The sequence below is a fragment of the Aotus nancymaae genome, unplaced genomic scaffold, assembly GCF_030222135.1.
Source record: "Aotus nancymaae isolate 86718 unplaced genomic scaffold, 86718_ANA_hifiasm-v0.15.2.pri h1tg000011l, whole genome shotgun sequence".
NCBI lineage: Eukaryota > Metazoa > Chordata > Mammalia > Primates > Aotidae > Aotus > Aotus nancymaae.
The window spans coordinates 43,375,021-43,400,841 of record NW_026988422.1 but is presented as its reverse complement, the minus strand read 5'-3'; the positions used below and the strand labels follow the sequence as shown (position 1 = coordinate 43,400,841).

Genomic DNA, 25,821 nt, shown 5'->3' with positions numbered 1-25,821 from the left:
TTATTGTTCTTGTCTATTGCTAGATTCAATTTGCTAATTTTTTTGTATCTGTGTTAATACCACCCTACTGTGCTTGTGCTGTGGTCTGGAAAGTGGCCCCCAGTGGAAAGCTGGGTGATCGCAGGACTCACCTCCTTTGTTTCTCTTCTTCCAGGTGTCAAGGTCCTGGGCTGCCCATTCTTCAACATCTGAAAACATTTCTTTCATATATTTTGCTTCTTTCCTCTACTTGTTTGTAGTGGGAGGGCAAGTCCAATCCAGTTATTCTGTCATTTTGGAAGTAGACATTTTTGTTTAAAAAATAATTTTTGAAAAAACACATTACTTTTATTAAAATATTCAAATTGTATCAGTAACCATTGTATTTTTTAAATCTTTATTTTAGCACAATATGAGAATTTGTGGGCTGAATTTCAGGCCACAGTTAAGGTGAGTTTTGTGTGTGTGTGTTGCCTCCATATAAATAACCATATTTCTAAAAATGTTTACCTACCTAATAAGCGTGTGTGCTTTTGTGTCTGCGTGCACCTGCATGCACACACATCAAGGTGGAAAGTCACACTAGCTCTGTCACTCCCCTGCAGTCCTAGATGCTACTGTGACCACCACATCCTAAAATGTGTCCTTTAAAAAATTTTTTTAACCAAATGTCACTATGAAATCTTAATTTTTTGGGAAGCTGTCTTCTTACCATTCAGTTAAGGTGGGAAAGACTTTATTTGCATGACCTAAATGAACACATTTTGTTTAGGACAAAGTTGTCAGTTCTGGACTCCTTACCTCTTCATTTTTACCAGTGCAACATCTGCACCCTCCCCACTTCAGTGTCAGATAGGCTGGGGTTAAAATCCTGGCTCTGCCACTTTCTAAGTATTTAAAGTTTACATATAATCCTCATTTAAGTATTAAAACACTGGATTAGGAAAGTGTTAAAATGCCTTTTTCACATGGAGCTGCTGAGGCTCAGAGGGTTTACATAACTTGCTCAAGACCAAATAGTTTATGAATGTATGGGAATTTACAACCCACATTCTGCCTGATTCCAAAGTTCCTTCTGTTAGGCTGAATCTCCTCTGCAGCTCTGTGCTTCTCTGAGGGGGAAACTAGCTTTTTATGCTGCCATCACCGTGGCTACCATTATCCACTTAAAAATTTGAGTTCAGTGAGCATTCCATTATTCTTCTCGTTTGATAATCCATTTTCCCAAAATCATTTACAGAACTTTGTGAATTGGCTGTGTATACATACACTTAATTTTTATGATGGATACCAATTTTTCATATATAATATTTTCATTCTGGGCATGATCCACTTAGACAGAATGTGTATTTATTTATGTTGTTGCAATTTATGTTGACATACCCTAAAATACTGTTTCTTTAGATCTTGGTGGACAATGGTGAAAAGACCTTGCAAGACATAAAAAATCTAACAGACAAACTGTGTGAAAGAGATGAAAACATGGAGCATATCAGTACATGGCTACAAGGAAGTCTTGAAGAGCTGTATTCTCTTGTGAAGCAGGAATCACCAATGAACCTTCTTAGTAAGCAACAGCTTAGAACTTTGTTAACATGGGACTTCCTATTTTACTATGTAGCTGGTAACATCAAAAGAAAAAAAGTGTCACCTAAGTAACTTAGTTATCCCCAATTATGCCACAAACATTCAGTTGAACATTGATACTTACTTGTGGGTTGAATACACTGTTGCAGTGTTAGCAAATTCTGCCTTTCACCTAAGAGAATTTTCTTTCTTTTTTTTTTTTTTTATGAGACAGAGTCTCGCTCTGTGGCCAGGCTGGAGTGCAGTGGCGCAATCTCGGCTCACTGCAACCTCTGACAGATATTTTCATCAACCTCTGGTTCAAGTGATCCTCCTGCCTCAGCCTCCCAAGTAGCTGGGATTACAGGCACTCACCACCACGCCCAGCTAATTTTCGTATTTTTACCATGTTAGCCAGGATGGTCTTGATCTCCTGACCTCATGATCTGCCCACCTTGGCCTCCCAAAGTGCTGGGATTACGGGCATGAGCTACTGAGCCCAGCCTAAGAGAATTTTCTAGACAACTGAATCTTCTTTATAATTTTAATAAAATGTTTATCTTAAACATTTTTTAGAGGTCTTTTTAAACTTGTTTATACATTTTTTGGTCTTCTTAAACAGAAGTTGAATATAATTTCACCTTTTCTTCCTGAGCCGAGTTTAACATTAAAAACAGCAACTGTTACCTTCTTGGAAAAATCTAGTGATGTCTTTGGGGGCTTCTGAGATGTTTACACCTCATGTCTAACATGCTTGCCTCATGAGCAAGCAGTCCAGTCTCTCCAGAGGCATATCAGCTTCATCCTCAGTCCCCACAATATTGTCATGTTAGACACAACCACAAAACTCTGTCCAGATTAGGGCTGTGGTGAGAAATGAAGGTGAGTCCTTGCACAGCTGACTGCTCAGAGGTCCCAATGGTAGAATCATCTGGGAAGATAGGATGGTGGGGGTAGATGGAGCTGGGAAGAAGGAAAGAGAACAGAGTCTAGAAGAGAGATTAAATGATAAAACAAAAATGCTATCATCTGGCAAGTGTACAGATCTATTCATGGTTATTAAGGCTTAATTTTAAAGAGCATAATCACTAGATAAGCAATTTTAAAAGTAGGATGTAGAAATAAAATGGGATAAAAGTAAAAAGAACTGGGTGCAGTGACTCATGCTTATAATCCTAGCACTTTGGGAGGCTGAGGCAGGAGGATTGCTTGAGTCCAGGTGTTCGAGACCAGCTTGGGCAACATAATGAGACCCTGTTTCTACAAAAATAATTTTAAAGTTAGCTGGGTATGGCAGCACCTCTGTCTCAGCTACTTGAAAGGCTGAGGTGAGAGAATTGCTTGAGCCTGGGAGGTTGAGGCAGCAGTGAGCCATTATTGTGCCACTGCACTCCAGCCTGGATGACAGAGTGAGACCCCATCTTAAAAGTAAAAAGAGGGATAGTGGTAAGATTAAGTCAAAATAAAAAAGAGGAATAGTGAGAAGACAGTCAAGTGCACTGTCTTCACATGAGTGAATCTTCCATTTTTATCTGAAACCTGATGGAATCTTTGTGTTGCAACAAATTTAAATAGATGCTTAAGAAAAGTTTCACTGAATTACTAATATCATATTTCCTTTCTCATATATTTTGAGGACTGTCTTATAGATAATCTACGACAAGTAGAGACTAGCAGTGTACAAATAAGTAAAGAATTATGCAGAGCTTGCTATAGCAATGGATCCAGCCACTGTGTTAGTTTATTTGGGCTACTATAACATTCTGTACACTGGGTAGTTTATAAATAACACAAATTTATTTCTTACAGTTCTGGAGGCTGGGAAGTCCAAGATCAAGGCACTGGCAGATTTGGCTTCTGCTGAGGGCCCACCTTCTTGTTCATAGAATGGTGCTTCCTCACTGTGTCCTCAAATCATGTAAGGGGTAAGGCAGCTCCTTGGGGCCTCTTTGATAAGGGCATAAACCCTAAGACCTAACCACCTCCCAAAGGCCACACCTTCTAATACACATGGGAAATTAGGTTTCAGCATAGGAATTTTGGAGGAGACACAAACGCTCAGACCATAGCAGCCACCATTACTTGCTTTTATTTTTTTGAGACAGGGTCTTTCACCCTGTTGCCCAGGCTGGACTGCAACCTCTGCTTCCCAGGCTCAAGCAATCCTCTCACCTCAGCCTCCCAAGTAGCAGGGACTACAGGCACATGCCACTGTGCCTGGCTACTTTGTGTGTGTGTGTGTGTGTGTGTGTGTGTGTATTTTTTTTGTAGAGACAAGGTTATGCCATGTTGCCCAGGCTGGTCTTGAGCTCTTCAGCTCAAGCAATCCTCCTGCCTCAGCCTCTCAAAGTGCTGGGATTATAGGTGTGAGCCACCGTACCTTCAAAGCGCTGCTTCTGACATGTTATTTAACCTCCACTCCTCAGTCTCCACAGTTGTGAAATATCACTGATAGCTAACAGGAGTTATAAAACACTAGACCCATATTAGGCACTCATCAGATCCCTGAAACCCACCACCCTCCTGGGGAGGTAATGGTAAAGTTTGTCTCCTTGAATTCCTTGCCCATCTCTGAGCCACCTGTAATCTCCCGGCATTTGAAGGTTCCCTGTTGAGTGGGTTCCACCACAGGACTTCTGGAGAAGCCCTTACATCAGGTCAGCACTCCTCTACTGTCCTCTTCTGGCCATGATAGTCACTGCAGCCTGCAGGTCCTGCCCTCTCCAGGATCACTGCACTAGCTTCATCAATACTGGGTGCTTTGGAGCCTGACACTGGAGCAGATGTTACAAAGTTGAGTAAGACTCAGGCCCTCAACCTTAAAGTGCATACTCTGTGAGAAACTAGACAATTGAGGAGCTGATTAGAATACACTGGATTCCTTCTAGAAAGTGGCTATCAAAGGGTAAAGCTCTAAGTCTTATTGGATGTTGGAGTACACAGGAATATCTTCCCAAAGGAGAAGCATAGACATGAGCTGGTCAAGAACTGCAAGTAGCAAGGCTGAGTGGAGATCTGCTGGGGGAACCAACCAGCAAGAGTGTGGGATAGGCTTGTTAGAACGTTAAAGGGCAGACTTCAACCTGAAAACTAATTACTAAAAACTTCCTTTTTGCCTTAGTTTTTTCTTGTAAATCAAAGGTAAGTTAATTCTTAGTGTATATGTAAGCTAAACAGTAACTTAGTACAGTTATTTTTAAAGTATTAAAAAGAATTTATCTTAAAATTACAAAAGTCCTCGAGCATTATGTCATGTACTATAACTTAGGTTATATAAATAATTTGTGTATTAACCAAGTATCTTGATAGGTGGTCTATAGAAGATATTTTTAGGATGAGGTACTTTGAAAGAAATATTAAAAAATCAATTTATATAACTGTCAAGGCTATCTCTGTTATTGTGATGAAGGGCTTGATACAATCATCTACATTTTGATTAATTCTAGAAAAGCACCCCCTTATAATTAAAGCAGAATCAAAATTTCAGTGAGAAGAAAATCATTTGCCCTGTACTTGTCAAAAGGACTCTTGGAAAAATTGATATCTGAAATTTGGAAGAGTTTAGATTTGTTAGAATCACCTGGAGGTTTAAAAAAAAAATCCCTGTGCTTGGCCAGGTGCAGTGGCTCATGCCTGTAATCGCAGCACTTTGGGAGGCTAAGGTGAGCGGATCACTTGAGGTCAGGAGTTCAAGACCAGCCTGACCAACATGGTGAAACCCTGCCTTTACTAAAAATTAGCTGGGTGTCGTGGCAGGCACCTGTAATCCCAGTTGCTTGAGCAGCTGAGGCATGAGAAATCACTTGAACCCAGGAGGCAGAGGTTGCAGTGAGCTGAGATTGCACCACTGCACTCCAGCCTGGCAACAGATCAAGACCCTGTCTCAAAAAAAAAAAGAAAGAAAGAAAAAAGTCCCTGTGCTCAAACAGCATCACAGAACAATTCAACATGAATCTCTGGGAGTGGGGCCCAGGCATGATTTTTAAAAATCTCTCCAGATGGCTTCAATGTGCAGTATTCTTGCAAACCAAGGATTTTAGACAAATATATAACAAGGTTGTTATTAAATATATCAGCTGACCCAAATTAATCAAGAAAACATAGATTTAGTAGCCCTGGTCTGAAAATCCAAAATGCTCCAAAACCCAAAACTTTTTGCGTGCCAACATGACACTCAAAGAAAATACTCTGGAGAATTTAAGATTTCAAATTTTAGGACTGGGGATACTGAACTGTAAGCATAATGTAAATATTCCAAAATCTGAAAAAACCCCTGAATTTTGAAACACTTCTGGTCTCAAGCTTTTTTGGATATGGGATATTCAACCTATATTTTGACTTTTAAATTACCTATTCAGGACTGGTTAGCAAAATAATTACCATACACTGTAGTGATGAGAATTGTGATGTGCTACAAGGACTTAAGTCAAAACTGAACTAAGGCCGGGCGCAGTGGCTCACGCCTGTAATCCCAGCACTTTGGGAGGCCGAGGCAGGTGGATCACGAGGTCAACAGATAGAGACCATCCTGGTCAACATGGTGAAACCTCATCTCTTCTAAAAATACAAAAAAATTAGCTGGGCATGGTGGCTCGTGCCTGTAATCCCAGCTACTCAGGAGGCTGAGGCAGGAGAATTGCCTGAATCCAGGAGGCGGAGGTTGCGGTGAGCCAAGATCGCGCCATTGCACTCCAGCCTGCGTAACAAGAGCGAAACTCCGTCTCAAAACAAAACAAAACAAAACAAAAACTGAACTAAGACAAGGGTTGTTTTTAATGACCATGTTTTAACAAATTATTTAGTAACATTAGCAACTACAGTGGCTATGAATTGTTCCAGTCTTACTCTTACCAAAGCAAATTAAAAATGCAGATCTATATTAAGTATTCTGGAAATTATTTGCCCTTGGGGCCTTGTAGTTATAATTTCTTCTTCTGTATACATACTTTTCTGTTAAAACAGGACATCTGAAAACATGATTGTTAAAATAGCTCCAAGTGGACCAGAAGATATAGTCCTAGTAATCAGACACATGACACCCTCCCTACTCCACCCGATTATACAATTACCCAATTGAGGATACTTTGGGCAATGCAGAATTTTAATAAACACTAATAACCACATAAAGCTATATGTAATACAAATAGAATTTTTACATTTATTTTTTATTCCTACAGAAAAGAAGAAACACAGTGGTACCAAAAGAGTTCATTTCCCAGAGGTTAAATGTACTGAGAAAAATATATTAACAAAGAATAACTAACAAAATAACGAAAGGATACAACTGCTGTGAATTCAAAAGACAAACACAACTACAGGAAAAGTGAGTGCACTTACTTTCACATTTTGCAGCTATTAATACAAGTGTTAAATGTTTAAAATTTAATTCATACAATTGCCACCAAGTAGCAGAACCAGTAAATAAACTTCTAAACAATAAAAATGGATAAACATGGTCAGATTGTTAGGTTAAGTGCTAAAAATTTTATTTTGCTTCCATAGTTGCATCCATGAGTCTCTTAAAGCCTTCAGAGCATAAACATCACAGAACACCTATCACAAAAAACAAACCATCCACAGGAAAACCATTTTTTATATTGTGTATCTTCTGTATTTCATTAAATCTAATAAGCCATCAGTTGTAAGATGCATTCTAATTCAGAGATGTCACGTGAAATAAAAAGTATCTCTAGATCAATAAAATATGGCATGTATATATGCCTCAGATGTAAGAGGAAACTACTAGTTTGAATTACTTCCATACTATTGTGCCAAAAAACAATTAAGTGTCAAAACACTGAAATTTTATGTAGTCAAGCTTTTTATTATTGTTTTCTTTACAGGAATAATAATCCAAACAAGTCTTGAACCAAACTATCTATAAACAGAAAACCCGTTATATAAATTATTATCTATTTGCAATATATCAAAATACTGTATTGGTGAAAATAAATAGATAACAAAAAACAACATACATCATTTCTATGTTTGCTATCAGACCCCACAAGTATGTTTGTCTTTACAATTCATTATAGGTGAAAAACAAACTGAAACACAAGAGGTGTGCACAATTATGCCACTGCTAAGGATTGCAGATTACATATGTAAGTTTTTCTTAATAAAATGGGAACACATTGCTAGGTACACAGAAACAGGATTTTGCTCTAAAGAACAGCTGAACTGTTGAGAAAAGCAAGTGCTTCCTAGTGGGCTTCTCATGTAGCAGATAATATTACCCTGTGTAACAGAGTATTAAGGGGTTTTGCATTTTCCAAGTTTAACCGTAAACTAAACAAAAACAAACCCAAACATTAAGATATATTGACAATCTTGTTCCCATATATGACAGAACAGTTCTCATACATTGTTAAGATTTATTTCCTTTTTTATTAGGAACACTTCTTAAGGTTTTGGTATTTCACATGTCTACATTCAGTGTCCATTAGCTCCTTCTGAGAGTATCCGTGAAGGTTCGGTAAATTTTGCAGTGAACAAGTAAAAAAGGGCTGGTGTAGGTACCAAAGCCAAAAGGGGCAAATCCTGCTCAAGTTTATCCACTCTAGAAATGGAGATTATTCCATAGGCATGAAGTAACCAGTGGCTGAAGAGAACAATAAGTCTTTTCTTTCTGACCAGAAGATCATAGCAGTTCTATATAATAATTTTATAAAAGAAAGAAAAGAGAAATACAGATTATCAGGCTAAATCAGCTGGGTGATTTAATATATTTTAATGTAAAATATATTATTTATAATCTCAGAATCGTAAAAGGTTTGAGCTAAAAAAGACTTTTAGGAAATCACTCAGTCTAGCCACCACACTTTACAGATGAGGAAAGTGAGGCTCCTAAGGTCATACTCAGTAGCAGAACCAAGACGAGAGCCACGTCATCATGTCTCTTAAGTCCTTGTCTATGCCAGCATTCACTCCTGGAAACACTATAGTTACTTCTGAAAGAAAGATATGAACTAGAAGGGAAACTCCACTTTACGTGCTTTCTTCCTGCCCTGATCCACTGTCACTATGGATCTATAGGTGGGAAATAGGAGGTACAGAAACTCAACCTCCTTAACCTATAACATTCCTGGAGCCTGCTGCATGAATAGTAAGGAAGCAGAAATGACACATGAACAGTCTGATTTTCTTTTAATCCTTAATACCACTGCATAGTATGCAGAAATTAGAACAAAATTAATACAAAATTAATATCTAAATGTGCTAATAAACACATTAAAACGTAATTTGCAATAGATTACTTACCAACTTTCTCTTGTCATTAAACAGCTCATCAACTCAACCAGTTCTAAACTGTCTTTCCTGCTTTAGGTCCCCATTTCATGCTAATTGAAGTATGTGAACATTTTATATAGGAGATTCACACGGGCAGAGAAACAAATAAGTTTCAAGCTAATTTAACAGTGTATAGCTAATTCTTAACTATGGATAAGGAATAAAAATTCAAAAACCTCGTTTTATTCAAATAGCCAATTATTTCCTGCCTCAAATCTTTCCCTAGAGTTGATAAAAGTGTCAAAACTAATTTGCCTATCTTCTTTAATTAATTATATTTCAATGCTGGTTAAAGATTACAAAGGAAAATGAGGATCATCTACAGATGAAAACAACTGAATAATCACTATAAATATATTCTGTCTAGTTCCTCCACTATTATCCTACCCAAAAGTCACTATGATTTCTAGATGTTTTCCCCCACTCAGTCTTTGACTAAGGTAATAGAAAAAGTGGCATCAACGGTAACCACTCCAAAATAGTTTACAACTTTTCTCTGGGTTGAGTTTTTTTATGTTATAAATTATGAGAAAGCACATATCAACTGTGATGGGTAGTTTAAGACAGTTCATAGGCCCTAGATTAGCAAGTTTGGGTGGAAGAGTACTAAGACACTTTATACTTTTGCTTTCTTTAGAGTTTAGCCTCAGAATAGTTCTTAAATCAGAACCATTAACGTATTTAAAAGTAATCATTTAAATGTAATATATTAACAGTAGAGAGCCACATAATTATTTTAGAAAGAAAATGTCAGATTGCATATGGACACATAATGTACAAGAATGCCCATTTTGATTTAAAGTTTAAATACATTTTTCCCTAGGCATAGAGTCAAATACACTATTACTTCTCATTTGTTGTTCATGTTTTTGACCAATAGCTTAGTTCCTTAAAAATAGAATATGTGAAAATATAGATGTGATGACATGATGTTCTGTTCTACCCAGTGATTATAAATGTGTCAAAAGAGACTTTTCCGGCCAAAAATATTCTAAAAATGAAGACATACACAATTTTAAAAAAGGAGTTCTTTATAATAGTGGCCTTCCACTGAAATATTAAAAAGTTAGAGGTACAAAATGGATACCCTGATAAAGGAACAGTATCAGAATAATGTGGCTATTAATGTTAGCTCCAAATCCCCCAAACATTATGGGGTAAAAGTAAACATCCATAATCAAGAAAATAAAATCTGGGATAAAACATAGAAGGATATGGAATGCACAATTATCGATGACTGTTAATGTTGCCATTGTAAAATAAAGTTTAAAATTAGTTCTAAATATAAAACATTTTTATGGTTTTTCTCAAAATAGTGTTAATAAGTTTCAACATTTCAATAATTATATGTTTATGTAAAATGACTTTTCTCCTTCATGCTGGATAGTTGAGCCTGACTACTTCACTATTTTGCTAATTTCCCAGGGAACTATATAGTCCAGTACACAGCTTTTTATAAAGTTAACAAGCTAAAGGCTACCAAGTGGCATCAATCAGCCAAAGATCACTAAAACAATTAGTTGTATTATATCATATCATATGGACTATTCTGATTTTCAGTTGTCAAATTTATTTTTTTAAAAAGTATTTAACAAAGGAAAAAAAGACTTCCTACCTCTATTTCAGACGCAGACATGTACACAGCCAGAGTAACCAAAGATAACACTAATATAATATACGGGAAGGCATAATCTGAAATATAAGCATTGGTATTATGTTGGAAATTGAACAAATTATCTGAATAAACCATCAAATAAATTCAAATAGGAATTCTCCTTAGAGTCAAGTCCTTTCTCAACCAGTTCTGTGGGACTTACAACCTAAGGTTCTGAGGCAGGGGCCAGCAAGTTTTTTATGGAAAGGGAAAGACAGTAAATAGTTTTAGCCCTGCAGGCCCTATAGCCTCTGTCTTGATTACCCAGCTCTTCAGTTATATAGACAGATAATACATACATGAATAGGCATCAATAAAAACTTATGGACAGTAAAATATAAATTTCATGCATTTTTCACATCAAGAATTATAAGTATTTTGATTTTTTTAACGGTAAAAAGACGTAAAAACTCTCCAAGGCCAGCTTTGAAGAACCTTGCCTTAGGCATCCAGTGAATGTAAATAATTAGTTTCTTCCCTCTGCTTTCCAGAATAGTACCAGTTAAGTACTAAACTTAGGAGAATTCAAAAAATGGTCAAATAATTTTCTGTGTTTTGTGGTCCAGGTGGGGAACCTGGGTTGAGAAAGGTTATCTATAAGAGTAACTCAGCTTTAATTAATCTTTAGAAAAGGTCATTTATCAACAAACCTCAAAGTATAAAAAGAGATCATTCAGTATTCTTAATATCAAAATTCCAGAAATCTCTACAGTACAGTAATAAAACTTTAAGCAGTTTTTTTCCTATAAAACACCACTTTTCTCTTAAAATGTTTCAAATATATAACACACTATAATAAATGGACAAATTGAGAAAAAAACTTTGAATTATTTTTCATACAATTATTTGTAAATGACTTCAGTTTATGAAATACTAATCATTCTACATTGCAGTAGAATCCATTTGGAACAGTTTCAAATATTAATTCAGGATGCAGCAGCCAGAAACTGAGTTATCCACACAGGTTACACAGGCCTTATTCCAGCTTACTAAAGAACTGAATGACTTATCTGACATTTAGAACCTTTTATTTAATAGACAGTGATTAGATCTTCAATCAACTGTTCCAAAAAAAAAAAAACCAAAAACAAAAAAAACTTCTATTTAACCTATAAGTAGCTAAACAATGTTGCTAATGATACAAATTTAAGACCTGATAGTAAAAAGCCACATAAAGTAAAAAGGAAAAAAAGAGGAAGTTTCTAACTAAGTCCAAATTTGTAGGGAGTAGAGGGAGGTACTGGGCTAGAGATAGGATTTGGAGTGGTTCTTAATTTCTACTGCACAAAAAAAAATTGAAGTTTTGTGCAACCAGGTCTGGAGTAGGGTCTAGGGATAGGCATTTTAGTTCCCCTGGTGGTTCAGCTGCAGATCACGCTTAGAAGCCGGCTTCCATAATACTTCCAAGCAGGTAAAATTTGTCACTGACATATTCCTAATCATGCCCCATCTTTCTCCCTAGATCCCCAGTCCTTCACTATCTTAAGCTATTATAAGCTTCCTAGTGCTCTGCTTTGCTCAGACTTGCTATATCCCTACAAACCAAAAATTATTATCTTTTTTTCAACATTATAAAATTATGAGTTAGTAATGCAAATGAATACTACTTCCTTGAGTCCCGCTATGAATGTGTTTTGAGTGGAAGCTCGTTGAAATCATAAAAACATTCACCATGGGAAAAGTTATTTTCAATATAGGCAGCTACAATATAGGAAGCAATGCTGTCTGGCATCTCTTTGGGTTAGCTTTCCAAACATTTTCCTGCTTTTCACAGCGTCTCCCTTTTTTCCATTTCTTAGCCAAAAGGCTCTACACAATAGTAGAATGTGTAGAATTCCACCTGCAGTGTAGAATCTACAGATTTGAGGCCTGCCAATTCTTAACTCTTCAGCCTTGCAGAAACAACTATCTGTGATCTTTTGGCTATTCCACGAATACTGAAACTGAATTCACTTCTCTTCACCAACCCATTTGCCTCTTCTAATATTCACGTTTATCCATCCACTGGTTACTAAGTCAGAAAGCTACTTTATAGTATTCTTGTTCCATTCCTTCAGCCCCTACCTTTGTTCCCTAGTTTAGTTAATGCTATCTTTGAAGTAGCTCCTCATTCCCAGTGTTTTGCTACCAAAGATGGAGAATTCCACATGTATCAAGTTATCTTTCCACAGCAAATCTAATCATGTCACTCTTCTGTCTAAATCCTTTTCAGAATAGATTCCTATTCCCTAGAGCAAGAATGGCAACCTCCGATGACACAGAGGCTAGCCAGGAAGGTATAAGGGAATGGGCCAAATCTAACAGGGAAACAGAGGAGCTAAAGGGAACTATAGCTTTTTAAATCCTGTGCAGGCCAAATGAAACAGTTCATCTGTAAACCAGAATATGGGGGTAAGAGAATTTCTGCTTCCTTTGGTCTTACCCTCAGCCCTACCATTACCATGAACCGAATTACATTCCCAAACTATATTACCACATTACATTACCAAGCTCCATATAAAGGATGGTATCCAACATCTTGGAATGTTCAATATCACATATTCAAAAGAACCACACTACATTTTCTCAGTCATTGACTTGCCTGCTTTATTTCCTGATAGTATGTGAGGCTTTTAACAGTGAATTTTTCTTATTCTTTTGAGTCATTTTGGACTAAATGGTTACTAAACAAATGAATTAATGGTTACATTAAAATAAAGGACATACTGAGGATTTGTTACTATAAAAGGTTTTCATAAATGAACTTAGAAACCTGAGACCCTACTTAATAATAAACAGTATGCATTATCAAGATTAATGTTCATGTATTCCTAAATAAAAAAGTTTTTATTTCTTATTAGATACTTAGATTTAAAAAATCTTCTAATTTGGTTGTGAGCTTCAAATGCAAAGTATTCTCTAAACAGAAATCACTTTTGATTAGCTGCCACTGATTTCTTGAGAATTTTTATTCCATTCCAAGAAATCCATTTTTCTTTATAATACTGATCATGTTTTAGCAAAAACATACACTAAGCTTCATTTTCAAGTGTTAAACAAACTGGCTGGGTGCAACGGCTTATGTCATAATCCCAGCACTTTGGGAGGCTGAGGTGGGCGGATCATGAGGTCAGAAGATTGAGACCATCCTGGCCAACATGGTGAAATCCTGTCTCTACTAAAAAAATGACAAAATTTAGCTGGATGTGGTGGTGTGTGCCTGTAGTCCCAGCCACTCAGGAGGCTGAGGCAGGAGAATGGCTTGAACCTAGGAAACAGGTTGCAGTGAGCCAAAATCATGCCAGTATACTCCAGCCTGGTGACAAAGCAAGACTCTGTCTCAAGGCAAAAAAAAAAAAAAAAAAGGATTAAACAAACTATTTTAAGGAAAAAGCTCCCAAGTTAAATCTAGACAAAATATTACTACATACAATAATAAATATATTTCATTGACTCTACCCATCAAACTTACATAAAAGGCCTCCACCAACTGCCTGAAGCACAGTTAAAATTGGGAAGAAGTAAAGTGCAGCATAAATACTTTTAAATCGATCAGACTTCCCTAACCCACATGCAATCTTCTTCACCAGAAGAGGTCGGAGCAGCATCATTAATACCAAGCAGAATGCATAATAGATAAATACAATGGTGTATCTGTAAAATAAAATAGAGAATTTGTAACATCAGAAATGTTTTTAAAATGTTTTTATCCTTGATCATTTTTAAATGAAAGCTCCTAAAAAAGGTTTACAAAGCATATTTAGTCTATCCATTGGATATTCAGATTGGTGGAAGGCTGGCCAAACAGGCTCTCATACACTGCTAGCAAGGGTACAATGGTTGCTTTCTTAGGCAGTCTGGAAATATGTATCAAAAAATCCTAAAATCTTTATCCCTTTTGATTTAGCAATTTTACCTGTAGAAATGTATCAGAGGGAAACAACCAGGCATACACAAAAAACCCTACTGTACAAGGATTTTTACTGAATCACTTATAATAAACAAAAGTCCAGAAGAAAACAAATATTCAATAATAGGAAACTGGTTATATTTTATAGTATATTCATGCTGCAATATTATGCAGACATATAAATCTAGTTATGAAAATGTTAACAAAAGTAACTGTGCCTAATATATTAAGTGCCGACAGCTTACAAAATAGCATGTCATAGTATAAGCTTAATATTCTTTAAAATGTGTACATACACATGCAGAAATAAAACTGGAAAGATAAAATTTTTAGCAGAATCATCTCAAGGAACAGAATTATAGATTATTTTATTCTGTGAGTGCTTTTTCTATGTTTTTGAAATGTCTGATTTTTAATGTAATTACATTTTTAATATAATTTTTATAATCAGAAAAAAAAAGCTGTAGAAAAAGCTCTGTGTCACCAGACTTCTAGCATTTTATTTTGAATAATGGGACTTTCAGCCACATAGTTCTAACTTAATTTTCAAATCATTTTTACTATCTTGCTACTCAAACCCTCTCCCTGTACAGGGGAGTGTCCTAGAAAGTGCAGCAGTCATTTCAGATCACCGACCACACGCTTCCTCCCCATATAACTAATGATACCATAATCCTGTGTTCTTATGATACTTTCAGGTTCAGTCCTGTACCGTAATGCATTAAGACATGTTTCACCTCTTGGGTGATACTTTTTTGTCTTGTTATACCACCCACTACCAACTTCAAAAGAAAACAAAATCTATCCATTCCTGCAACTTGTAGTTCCTTAAGAGCTCCAAAAACGATTATTTTAATCAAGAGGAAACCATCATGTATTACCTCTTCTAATGAATCAGTTTATTCTCCGAATAAACTGAACTTACTAGAGGCTGTTTACATGTTCAAGGTAATGTAGCAGCTGGCAGACCCAGAACTCAAACCCACACCTGTTTTTGTCTCCAAAGTCGATAAAATCTATAATAATCCTCAGAGATTTTTAAAAAATGATCATAAGTCTAAATAAACACTTACAGTGGGTAGACGGCTTCATGAGTACAGTGCACTGTGGTAACATAATCTGGACTTGGGTTGTAGAGCATCGTGTACCAGTCAGAAAGCATCAATACTCGACATGACCGAATATAAAGAACACCAACTGGATCACTCACAAGTAAGGTGATAATAGCTGCCATGCTGCATTCAAACAATGCAGTGATGTGTTGGAAAAGTGCGCTGGAACTAGAGAAGAAGGAAAAGAGGCGTGATTACCAGAAAAATTGCAATATTTAAATGGCTTTAATAAAACATGTACATGTGTCAAGACACAGATTTCTAAAGAGATGAGAAAAGCCAAACATAAAAACTACTCAAGAGTATAACCTTATTTTCTCAAAAGGGATAAATAACACTGTGGCAGTATTATCTAAATGTGTAACAGAAAAGGAGGAATTAGATCTATCTTGTATCTTTAGTATCTTGCCAAATTGTTGCTAAAAATTTCTTAGTTATCTGTGTATCATTTTAATATTTTAATATGCACATAAAAGATGGTATGTAACATGTATTTGTTATAAAGTATAGTCATTATAATGAATATTATAAGCTCATCTCCTACCCAATAACTAGAACACTGTCAACAATTGATATCTATTTCTTTGTTCCTCCCCATCCATATCTCCATCTCTCCCCTAAAGGCAACCATATACCAAAATGCTTTTATCACCTTATTCTAGAAAGTTTTTATCCCAATTATATTTGTTTCACTACTCTGGTTAGTTTTACTTATTTTTGAATGCTATAAAATGACAGCACACTAATGTAAGTCTTTTGAGATTTTTTTCCACTTGAAATTGCATTTCCAAGTTTCATCCATGCTATTCACCCTTATAGCAGAGGTTCAGTCATTTTTGCTACTGGGTTAAGATTCCACTGTGTGACAATACCATGATTTGTTTATCCATTCTGCCATTAGTTAAATATGTTGCAAATATGTTCCTCTCAGTTTGTGGGCTCAATTTTCACTTTCTTCGTGATTTCTTTTTATAAACATGTTCTAAATTTTAATATACCAGGCTTTATTTTTTTCCTACTTAGCAGTTTAAATGTTTTAAAAAATCCTTCCACACTCTGATAATGTGTATAACACACATACATACACAAACACACACACACACACACACACACACACACCCACCATATTTTCTTCTAAATATTTTAAGGTTTTGCTTTTCACATTTATCTTTAATTCACCTAAAAAGAGATTTCTGTGTCTAACATAAGGCAGGATCTGACTTTACCTTTTCCCATTTGAATTGTCAATTGTCCCAGCAGCAGCATTTTATTGAACAGGTACTCCTTCCCGCCCCTGTCCTCAACTAATTTGCCACGGCACTTTTGTCACATAAAGTTTCATATATAATTGCCTGTGTTTTGGCTCTCTATTTTGTTTCTTGAGTCTATTTATCTATTTCTGAGCCAAAAGAATAATATGATCATAATTCTTGATGTTACATACAGTCTTCTACTTCTTTGGTGGTCTTGGCTATTCCTGGCCCTTTGCTCTTTCATATAAATTTTAAAATTGCCTTGTCAAGTGCTCAGATAAATCCCATGTAGCTTAGCTATCTTGGTCTGAGCTATGTCACAGTACTTGTGGTACTGAACATGGAATACAGGAAATAGTTTCATATATTTATCTTATAGCCAACCTTTGTATTAAACTGTCTTGCTATTTCTAATATCTAGTCTATAGGTGATTTTGAGTTTTCTACTTGAACACTGTTTCCATTATGTATCATTGCATAGCAAACTACCTCAAAACTTAGTGGCTTGAAACAACCACCACTGACCTTTTCTCACTATTTTGTGTTGTGACTGGGCTCAACTGGGTAGTTCTTTCTGCTCCACATGATGTCAACTTGGAAAGCACTTGTCTAGAGGCTTGACCATGCTGCAGTGTTTAAAATGACTAACTCATATGGCTGCAGTAAGTGCTGGCTGTTAGCTGGAAGCACAACCAAGGCTGTTAACACGTGCACCTTGGTTCTCTTCCACATGGCTTCTCTTTTGTTTTCAGTATTTTGCAGTTTAATTATGATGCGTGTAGGTGTGAATTTCTATTTATTCTGCTTGAGATGTATTTTGCTTCTGGGATCTGTGAATCTGTTTCTCATTATTTTTGTAAAACCTGAAGCCAGTATCTCTTAAAATACCAGCTCTCCTTCATAGTCTCTATTTTTCCAGAGACCCTAATTAGATACTATGGACAATGACTTAACAAAACATTTATGCTGTTCATGAGAATCTAGCCTTAACTCTCTAGCTCTTTTCTCCGGGAAGCCTGATAAGGATAGAATGTCAACTATGTTGCTAGGCAACACTGCTTATAATACAAATGATCCCTGACTGGTAAATTACATCTGGACTGGGGAGAACCATAAATTAACTATAAATGCCTGATGGGGACACCATGGTTTGGCTTTCTTGAGTTCAGTGACTCTTATAATTGGCATGTCACTTGCAGGACCCCAGAAGTTCCTAGAGTTGTTATAAGAGAGACTGGCTCCTGTGAAGTATAAGACTTTAGGCGTGGACGACTCCCACACCCACCCAACATGGATCTCACCTTCTTGCACCTGATTTCCCATCTCCTTCTTTATCAGTGCTATATTCCATTATTAATGTGCATTTTTTTCTAGTTCACTAATTCTATCTTCAACTGTTTAATCTGCTGACTACCTTTTTTTTTTTATTTTGGCAAGCAGAAATTTTCATTTCTAAAAGTTTCCTTTGTTTCCCCCATCACATCTGTTTACTCCTAATAATCTCTTATTATGGACAGCTTGTGACTACATTCTTAATTTCTTTATAGGTAGCAGTTACATATCCTGTAGGTGAAAGTCCATTATCTGTGTCCTTTGAGAGCATAAATATATTGTTTGTTGCATCTACCAATAAGTCATAGTGCTATTTTATTTAGTAACCACAGATTATGAGGTCATTACTAGAGCTTAATGAGCAAGAGTCTTAAAGGCTTAAATTGAGAATGGGGAAGCTTTCCAGCAAAGAGGCTTTGCTGCTTCTGCCAGCAGCCATGGCCACTACTACTTTGGGCTTCAAGCCCTTGAGAGTCTAGTCTTAGCATAGGCTACCCAAGACTCAGTATCCAGATAACTGGGGCTACCAGCAATTGACCTCGGACAACCCTCTCATCCCATTCTATCTTGCCACTCTGGCCCAGCTTAGGGTGGGTCGGTTTGTGTTTTGAAAGAGAAAAGTTCCTGGAGATCTTTCCATCTCCAGCTGGGACCAGCAATGTCTCACATAGTTTATCTTTCCCAGTCTTAGTTATTTCATGCAGGTGGGTTCACTTGGAGCTCCTAATTAACTCACACTGTTGGAAGCAGAACTCCTGTGCCATTTTACAAAGATGAAAACACTGAATATATAAACAAACACGCATTCACATTATGTAATTTGATATTTTGCTTCCTTATAGAATTTATATTTTTAGAGGCAAAATCCCAACTTCATTATTTCTTGCCATTACTTTGGTAACCTTCTTACTGGTATTCTTGTCATGTTCTCTTTCAGTCTATCTGCAGCCAGCCACAAAATCTTTATAAAATGCAATCCGATTTTAAAACTCCTCTCATTAAACTACTTTGGAGTCCTTTCTGTCTTTCTGGAAAATTACCCCTCTCCAGCATCGTCTTCTATATTTCCTGGCCATGCTAAATGACTTTAAGTTCACTTGTGCCTCCACACATCTGGGCATGCATCATCCTCCACCTCAAAACACATTTCACCTATCTGCCAAACCATGCATCCTTCCAGATCAGCTCAGGGGTTATCTACAGTTTTTATGAACATTTGTTAAGACACCTCCAGCCCCAATCTATCTGGACTGTAAGTGCAAAGTTTCAGGAAATCGTAAGAGATGGCCCTTGTGTTCCTTGTTACCAATTTCCTAGGCAAAGCATAATTGTACAATTCCTTCTTTTTAAACCTCGTTTCCTGTCTGAGTATTAGTCACTCTTCTGTCTTCCCTCAAACCAATCTCTAGTCTTTGCTTCAAGTCTCTTCCTCAAAACATAGCTGATGTTTGAATTCAAATACATTTGGTGAAGACATCCCTATGCCCTTTAGCTCTCTCCTCTAATTTGGCCTGAGAAGTTCCTGCCAACTGACTGGGCAGTTATTCTGTTTCAGCTTTAAATTGATCACATCTCCTTTCTCACCCCATCTATCATCATTCTATTAATATAAAAGAAATTAAAAGCAGGATGAAAGTTGCTATTTTTAAAGTATTTTTATAAATTAATCTGAAAAATTAAAAATGCTTTCCCAATGTAAATAACCACCCTCCAACTGTTAGGTAGGACCCAGAAAACTGCTGATTCTATTTCCATCTGACCATCTTTTCCATTTCCATTCCAACTACCATAGTCTATTTCTTTGACAACAGTCTTCTATTAAATATCTCACCTCTAATCTACCCTCCACAGAAATTTTCTTCCTAAAATATACATCAAGTGATGCCACTTCTTTACACCAGAACTTCACCAATAAATGATTCACTCAAATACAGAGTGATTTTTTGGATGCTCATTCCCTCCAAATCTCATGTTGAAATGTAATCCCCAAAGAGGTGAGGCCTAGTGGGAGGTATTTGGGTCATGGGAGTGGAAGCAGTAATGAGTGAGTTCTCACTCTATGAGTTCATATGAAATTCAGTTGTTTAAAAGACCCTGGTGGCCAGGCGTGGTGGCTCACACCTGTAATCCCAGCACTTTGGGAGGCTGAGGCAGGAGGACTGCTTGCACCCAGGATTTGAGACCAGCCTGGGCAACAACAGAGAGACCTTGTCTTTATAAAATATAAAAAATTAGTGGGGTATGGTGTTACACACCTGTAGTCTTGGCTATTTGAAGGCTGAGATGGGAAGATTGCCTGAGCCTAGGAAGTCAAGGTTGCAGTAAGCAGTGATGACGCCACTGCAATACAGCCTAGGTGACAAACCAAGACCTTTTCTCAAAAAATAAAAATGAAAAGATAAAACTAAAAATAAAATAAAGAGGTATCTCCTCCCTCTTTCACCATGTAGTTCCTCTTTGCCTCCTGCCTCCTCTCATACTGGTTCCCCTTCGCCTTCTGCTATGATTGTAAGCTTCTCAAGCCATCACCAGAAGCAGATGCCAGCACTATGCTTCATATACAGCCTGCAGAACCATGGGCCAATTAGACCTCTTTTCTTTATCAATTACCCAGTCTCAGGTATTCCTTGATAGCAACACAAATGGACTAACAGAAAATTAAAACTGAAGGGTGGGGCAATGCTATAAAGATACCTGAAAATATGAAAGCAGCTTTGGAGCTGGGTACCAGGCAGAGGCTGAAAGAGTTTGGAGATACCAGAAGAAGACAGGAAGATGAAGGAAGATTTGGAACACTCAAGGTCTTAGAGCCTTGAGTGATTGTGACCAAAATGCTGACAGAAATATAGACAGTGAAAGCCAGGCTGATGAGGTTTCACATGGAAATAAGGAAGTTACTGGGATGTGTAGTAAAGGTCACCCATATTATGCCCTAGCAAAGAACGCTGCTGCATTGTGTCCATGTCCTAGGGATCTGTGGAATTTTGAACTTAAGAGCAATGACTCAGTGTATCTGGTGCAAGAAGTTGTTAAGCAACAAAGCATTCAAGATATGCTGTGGCTGCTCTAACAGCCTATGATCAGATAGATGTGGGAGCAAAGGAATGATCTAAAAGTTGCGACTTATACTTAAAAGGAAAGCAGAGCCTAAAAGTTTGGAAAATTTGCAGCCTGGCTGTGTGGTAGAGAACAAAGGAGCATTTTCAGGAGAGGAATTCAACCAGGCTGCTGAGCATAACTTGCTAGAGAGGTTAGCATGGCTAAAAGAAAGCCAAGTGCTAATAGCCAAGACAATGAGAAAAGGCCTTGAAGGCATTTCAGAAGTCTTTCAGACTGCCTGTCTCACCACAGGCCCAGAGGCCTACAAGAATAGAAAGTAGGCTGTTTTCCTTATTTTTCTCTTTTAATAGCACTCTTTGTTTTGTTGTTGTTTTGTTTTTAGCACTCAACTTTCTGAGTGACTTTTAAACTGAAATCAGAAGGAAAAGAAGGTGGCTAGGTAACAAGTTGCAGTCAGATGAAGAAGACAGTATTTCAGATAGCAGAAAGACGTTGGAGGAAGGGAAAGAACCGAAAGTAGGAAAGATCTTGTGAAGCTGGAAGAACTAAAAGAAAATCAGTGTGGCTGAAATGCACTAAGGCAGAATTTGACTTCCCATTCCCAGCAGATTAAAGTTCACATGCTTGTCAAGAACCTTCACATTCTGCCCTCAACCTATCTTTCCTATTCCCCCTTATATTACTTTTCTTCATTTGTAACCCACTCTTGACCACCCTAGATTACTTCCATTCTTACCTACCTCAGATCACATATTTCATACCTCTATGCCATTATTCATGCTATTTCCTCTGCTTAAAATGTTCCTTTTTTCAAATCTTTCAGATCCCATCAGGCATAATTTATTTCTCCATTTTTTGTAACTCCAGAGTACTTTGTTTCTAACTCTTCCACTACCTGTCTAAGACTGCTTTATATTAGAATCATGTACACATTTGTTTTCTCCACAAGATTCTGACTATAAGCCATGTCAGTTATTTTTATATATCCTTCCCGATCTTCCAAACATAAAACGCAGTGCTCAGTAAACATGTGCTGATTTAATATGTTAATATGAGTTTTTGTATTAGGTTACGGCTATATCATTTTTAACTATGTACTTGATTATTAGTATTAAATTACAAAGAATGTGTTACATAACAATAAATAGCTTGTAATCATAACCAACTTTTTTGTAGAAAACCAGTAAGGATTATAGTTGAGAAGTAAAAAAATATTCCTTCAAGATCATTTAAACTAAAACACACTAAGGAGAGTTCCCTTAAAAATCACTAAGTCATGCCCTATTGTTAAGTTTTCTTGTCACAGGGAAGACTAATCTGAAGATAAAGGAAAAATATGTTTACCACTTTTAAAACAACAGAAGCAGCGTAATTACTTAGTAAGGTCTTCTGAGTGATAATTGTTCCAACATTAGTCCAGCCAGATATGTTCATAGAAATGTGCTAACCTCTTTTTCCCCGAGTACCATTCAATGAAGAACCAATGTAAAACCAGAGGAAGCATTGCCATAAATCCAAGATAGAGCCAATCATAAAGTTCAGGAGATTCTGTGCAAGGCTGACAATATTTCTGTGCATTCGTTCTCTGTCCTCTCGGGCATACCTACAATAAATAAAACCAATATTTTGTGTACAGATATTATTTTGGAATATTAACAACCCCCCATCATGCTATAAGACATCCTATTTCAGTTTAAATATTTAAACTGAAATTATATGTGCAAGTTTTAGAAATTTAAAAAAAGCATAAATAAAATAAAAAGGATTCTATATTGTATGTGCTATTTTTGTACAATGCTCTTAAAAGATTGCTTTTACTAAGTTACTAAAAAGTTGACTAACATTCAATGAAAAACCTAGTTATTAACATTATATAAGAATAATTGCAGATAAATATTCTGGATTCATGATGTTCAAATTACTGTATAAGACACTGTACTAAATCACAAGAATCTAGAAATTATAAAATTATTAAACGCTTTAAAAAATAATACAGACATCAAAATGCCAACATAAACAATGACTGTTTTAAGGCCTCCATATTCTTTTATATTTTTTTATTTTATCTTTTTTTGAGATGCAGTCTCTCTCCATTACCCAGGCTGGAGTGCAGTGGTACAATCTTGGCTCACTGCAACCTCCAACTCCTGGGTTCAAGCAATTCTCCTGTTTCAGCCTCCCGAGTAGCTGGGACTACGGGCTCACGCCACTACACCCAGATAATTTTTTTGTATTTTTAGTAGAGACGGCATTTCGGTATATTGGTCAGGCCGGTCTCAAACTCCTAACCTAAAGTTATCCACCTGCCTCAGCCTCCCAAAGTATTGGGATTACAGGCATGAGCCACTGTGCCTGACCCTCCCTATTCTTTTATAAATTAATGAGTATAATAAGAAAAAATATTCTACTTGTGGTAATATTTCAAAAGCCAATAGATTTTACAGTATGAAATAAGATACAAACATAAGACTTACCCCACATTCTCCATATATTTCAGTTGAGCCATTTTTAAATAATAGGGTCTTCCCACAATAAAGTCCAAGGCATGCTGGTTGAATATCGACAGCTTTTTAAAAACAAACGCCAGTATAGTAACATCTTTTGTGATTATAAAAAAAATAATGCAATTATAGCTGAAGCACTTGGTAGAAGTATCTCAACACTGTTTCAAATTTTTAAATAATACATATTAGACAAAAGTATGAAGCATTTTTAAATTTAAATTTCTTCTTTTACACTGTAACACTGCAGACAGTCATCCTGGAACCTTGCTGTTAATACTGTGCCTTAGATTAAGGTCCTCACCCAGCAGAGCAGGATCTATCTCCAGAACTCAAACCCTAACCCAGTATGTCTCCAATGGCTCCAGCCAGCCACTCCCCTTGATTAGAGGATACTTTTGAGTTTCATTGATTATAAAGTTCAAATATACATATATTTTTTAATTAGAGCACCAACAGAGGGTCACCATCTTTTATTTTTCCCAGTCAGGACATTAAGCACCCACATGTACACACACGATTATCACCTATGTTCATAACAGAACACATTTTCACAGGATAGCAGAGAGAATGTAATGTCAGAACAGAGGTAAGTAAATTACCTTTATAAAAAGCTTCCTCGATTGTCCTAGCTTTTATCATATTTGTGGAGAATAAGTGTAAATTTCATCAAGGCTGTCACTGGGCCAATATTTAGGAACCACTGCCTTAAAATTAATCCCCTGATCTCAAGGCTTAGGGGAAAAGCAGCTATTCCTTACTAAAAAAACCCAACAACTAAGAACCTAATTACGTTGTCTTTGACCTCATTCGCAAGAAGAAATTATGGAAGGAGTTTTCTTCCTCACTGACATCTGAGTCCCTTCATTCATTGATTCAGTCATTCAATAAACATATATTCAGCGTCAGATTCCATTGGTTAGAGGCCACTAAAGGTCCAAGGAGAAACAGAGTTCCTGCCAAGAACCTACAATCTAATGTGGATTAAAACAAAGAAACTGTGGTCTACATGTGAATTAATTCGAAAAATTATGCAACTTTTCACTATTCTTGAACAGTCATTTCCCAGATTCTTCAAGAATTCATAGTCTAGACTGCCTGGTCTACAATGCCCTTTCTCCTTTCACATTCAAGTAGACTTTTTATTTCCTTTTTCTTATGCTGCTGAGAGAAAAAGAGAGCATTGACTAAAATGTCTCGGGTTTAATATTTTCGCTTTTAACAAATTTCTGACTTAGCTTTTTAAACCTATTGGCTTCTTTAATGGGCACTGATTTTTTGGTAACCAATTGTAATCACAATGTTCTAAATTAATAAATGAAAATGAATTATGTTTCAGATTTTTCAAGAATGCAGAAGAGAACGAATTGGAAACTTCTGTATGGGCTTTTCATCTAGTAGATGCTTAATAAATACATGTGATTGCCAATAATCTAAAGTTTCTCAAAATCCAAGGCCTGAAAACCAGTATGATAAACTGAACTGAAATAAACAGCCTATTATCTAATAAACAAAATCCAGGTTCCAAGTGTCTGTTCAATTTCCCCTTCCATTTCCTTTAGTGAACGATGGTTAAAGTTTTAAGACTCTATTTCTTTCTAACGGTCTTGCCCCTTTGGGATGGGCCCTATAAGTTTACGTTTGAGGTTGAAGCAGGAGACAAATTATGCAGCAACTTGCTTCTGCTTTACTGTTTTTTTCTGCACTATCAGCCGCGCTTTCAATTCTGAAATCAACCACCCTCATGCAAGTGTTCCCTCCACATTAAACTAAGGGACTGAAGGGACATTTTCAACCAGACAACAAAGGCCTGGCCTTTTCGCCGCAGGCAGCGCGCCTCCCCAGACAACCGGTCCGGGACAGAGACCACCCCAACCCAGCAGGAATGCGGGGTCCGGCCCGAGGACGGACGGGGTCAAGGGACGAGCCTGCGCCGCCAGCCGAAGGCCGCCTACAGGGAGCCAAGCCCGAGGCCAACCGTGTAGGAAAGCAACCGGGACTAACAGAAACGTTTCCCGGGACCTTGGCGACCACTCACCCATCGGCCGCCTGAAGATTTTGCTCGAGAAGCACTAGATCAACGGATCTGGCAGCTACACCGAACATCCGGGCCACATCGGGCTCGGTGGCTCCGCCTCCCAGTAACCGGGGCGACCGCTCCGAAGTGCCACCCCCACTTCCGGGT

General features: G+C 37.1%; 2 protein-coding genes across 5 annotated transcripts in view; one reads left to right on the top strand and one right to left on the bottom strand.

Moving 5' to 3' along the window:
* CCDC175 (coiled-coil domain containing 175) overlaps nucleotides 1–25,152 on the top strand; it is an 82,508-nt gene extending 57,356 nt beyond the window's left edge. Inside the window, exons 15-18 of one of the 2 annotated variants that reach the window (XR_010342048.1) lie at nucleotides 386–429; nucleotides 1,384–1,546; nucleotides 6,723–6,868; nucleotides 24,976–25,152. Coding sequence is in view for 1 of the 2 variants with exons in the window: in XM_064374894.1 (XP_064230964.1) it covers nucleotides 386–429; nucleotides 1,384–1,546; nucleotides 6,723–6,808 (293 nt within the window). In the remaining variant the exon portion in view is untranslated. Of the gene's footprint in view, nucleotides 1–385; nucleotides 430–1,383; nucleotides 1,547–6,722; nucleotides 7,278–24,975 lie in introns of those variants that run through there. The other variant, XM_064374894.1, reaches the window with a different exon arrangement.
* JKAMP (JNK1/MAPK8 associated membrane protein) lies at nucleotides 6,679–25,764 on the bottom strand. 3 transcript variants are annotated; one of them, XM_012462417.2, is made up of 7 exons: nucleotides 25,675–25,764; nucleotides 23,610–23,701; nucleotides 22,584–22,738; nucleotides 15,452–15,658; nucleotides 13,941–14,122; nucleotides 10,451–10,527; nucleotides 6,679–8,196 (listed from the first exon to the last, which is right to left on the bottom strand). In XM_012462417.2, the coding sequence occupies exons 1-7, from the start codon at nucleotides 25,676–25,678 to the stop codon at nucleotides 7,978–7,980; spliced, it is 936 nt and encodes a 311-aa protein (XP_012317840.1). In that variant the 5' UTR covers nucleotides 25,679–25,764; the 3' UTR covers nucleotides 6,679–7,977. The 3 variants fall into 3 exon arrangements, with proteins under 3 accessions (XP_012317840.1, XP_012317841.1, XP_064230965.1); XM_012462418.3 differs by having other exon boundaries at nucleotides 23,610–23,683; nucleotides 25,675–25,763; XM_064374895.1 differs by having other exon boundaries at nucleotides 23,610–23,686; nucleotides 25,679–25,757.
* Between the last annotated feature and the right edge of the window lie 57 nt (nucleotides 25,765–25,821).

Coding starts and splice junctions, on each gene's coding strand:
- JKAMP (XM_064374895.1), bottom strand. CDS start 25,742: ATGTTCGGTGTAGCTGCCAGATCCGTTGATCTAGTGCTTCTCGAGCAA. Junction 23,687..25,678: donor GCAAAATCTTCAGGCGGCCG/ATGGGTGAGTGG, acceptor TCGATATTCAAC/CAGCATGCCTTGGACTTTAT. Junction 14,123..15,451: donor CATGAAGCCGTCTACCCACT/GTAAGTGTTTAT, acceptor TTTATTTTACAG/ATACACCATTGTATTTATCT.